Source organism: Cyprinodon variegatus, unplaced genomic scaffold (assembly GCF_000732505.1).
Source record: "Cyprinodon variegatus isolate N-32 unplaced genomic scaffold, C_variegatus-1.0 Scaffold329, whole genome shotgun sequence".
In the NCBI taxonomy this organism is placed as follows: Eukaryota; Metazoa; Chordata; class Actinopteri; order Cyprinodontiformes; family Cyprinodontidae; genus Cyprinodon; species Cyprinodon variegatus.
The window spans coordinates 452392-454257 of NW_015150782.1; the positions used below are offsets into that span (position 1 = coordinate 452392).

The following is a 1866-nucleotide window of genomic DNA, read 5'->3' on the forward strand; positions in this document are numbered from 1 at the left end:
TTGTTCCTCATCCATGTGTTCACACACCAGTTTAATGATCTCCAACGAGGAACTGCAGCTTTGTTCTGCTGAGGCTGCTGCTTCCAGCTGCACTCTGAGTGGGAAGTGTTTTCTCCATCCATCTCCCTCAATAATTGATCAGCCCGCATCCATGGGCCTCAGCGTGGCTCCCTGGAGCCGCTGCCTTTCTCCATGTGAGCTGGGCCCGTCCTGCTATGCTGTGGCGTCCCCAGCCAGTCCAGGGACCAGTAGCCGACAGGTGGGGGGGTCTGTACCCTACCAGGAAAAGGCTGTAATTTGATTGCATGTCTGTATTTTGACACCTGTCATGGAAGCAGCCGCGGCATCAGGCTAGCTGCTCAATCCTATTAGCTTAATCTGGGGATTAGCATGTTGAAAGGGAGAGACTGCTTCAGTGACTGTAGCAGAGCTTCATACGCCACTCTATATTTATCTGACCCCCCCCACCAGTCTGGGTATTGATCAAAGCATGCTGATCACTGGCTTCAGTTTTCTATCATGAACTCTGCAGAACAGAACTGACTGGATGGTTGTTGAACCAGCAGCAGTCGTGGTTGGATGGTGAAGGTGGGGAACGTAGCTCCTACTGCTGCTCATACTGAACAGCGTTGAACTGTAGCTTGTTAGCGTGGTTCTACTGTGGGTCCGTGGTTCTACTGAGGGTCCGTGGTTCTACTGAGGATCCGTGGTTCTACTGAGGGTCCGTGGTTCTACTGAGGGTCTGTGGTCCCGCAGTGGGTCCATTCTACTCTCTATCAGGGAATGATATTCTGTGCATGCTGGGGGCTCCACCATGTTTCTCCTGGAAACTCTGGCTCCTTTCATCAATGGCTGATGGTTTTATTAATCAGCCCTCTTCCTGGTGGAAAGGCAGCTGGATCATGCTCTCTGCCTATAAACCAATAATACAGCGGAGGGCCCAGCTCACCTCCTCCTGGACTCGGAGCTCACAGATTGGTGGAGTTATTTCAGTCACTGAAAGTTCCTCTAAGTTCATATGAACATCTGTAGAACATGTCTGCTCTGACAGAACCAGACCGTTCTAAGAATAAAAGCCAAAAACAGGTGATATGCCAGAACCTTGGTACTGAACCGCCTCCAATGACAGCACGATGACCAATGAGGTCATCGTTCTGATGATCAGACGCTAAGAACGAAGCGGTAGGGAAACGTAATCCGGCTCAAACCAAAGATTCCTCCATGGTGTTCCTGCAGCCCTCGTCTTCCACGTGTGATGGCAGAAATCAGTCAGAAAGTTCACCACAGCAGCGGATTTCTACGGCATTCCTTGGAGAAGCAGACCGTGTGCAAATAATGATGCGTGGCCCCGGGGCCCCAGACCCTCTGTGTCGCTTCAGCAGCCGATTGATGTTTACCACATAGTGAAGGGAGCCTGTTGCTTTAGAAGTTCAGCAGCTGGTGCTAAATGTCCCATTAATCACTGGATGCCGCTGCCATCAGCAAACCTGTGTTCCTGTTAATTAAACGCGCCCGTAGGTCTGTCGCCATGTTGATGAACCATGTCTGATCTCATCCTGCAGTGGAGGAGTCTGACATCATCGACTTGGAGAAGCGCTACTGGCTGCTGAAAGCACAGTCCAGAACCGGCCGCTTTGACCTGGAAACCTTCGTCCCGCTGGTCTCTCCTCCCATCCACGCCTCTCTGGGTGAAGGTAAGCGCATCTTCCTGGATCTTGCTCGTCTGTCCGTCCATCTCAGCCTTCCTCCTACCTCTGTGTTTATGCTTTAAAAATAGACGGACGGTCTGCTTCTCAGACTTAATAACCCTTTGCTTTCCTGTAGATCTGCCTGTTAAACTCTAGTTTTTAAACTGTTTGGTTTTAT

At 50.7% G+C, this 1866-nt stretch overlaps 1 protein-coding gene across 1 annotated transcript in view; it reads left to right on the forward strand.

Moving 5' to 3' along the window:
- Window positions 1-1866, forward strand: part of usp32 (ubiquitin specific peptidase 32) — a 69707-nt gene that overhangs the window by 36786 nt on the left and 31055 nt on the right. The window contains exon 6 of the mRNA XM_015385013.1: window positions 1563-1694. Coding sequence (XP_015240499.1) covers window positions 1563-1694 — 132 coding nt within the window. The remainder of the gene's footprint in view (window positions 1-1562; window positions 1695-1866) is intronic.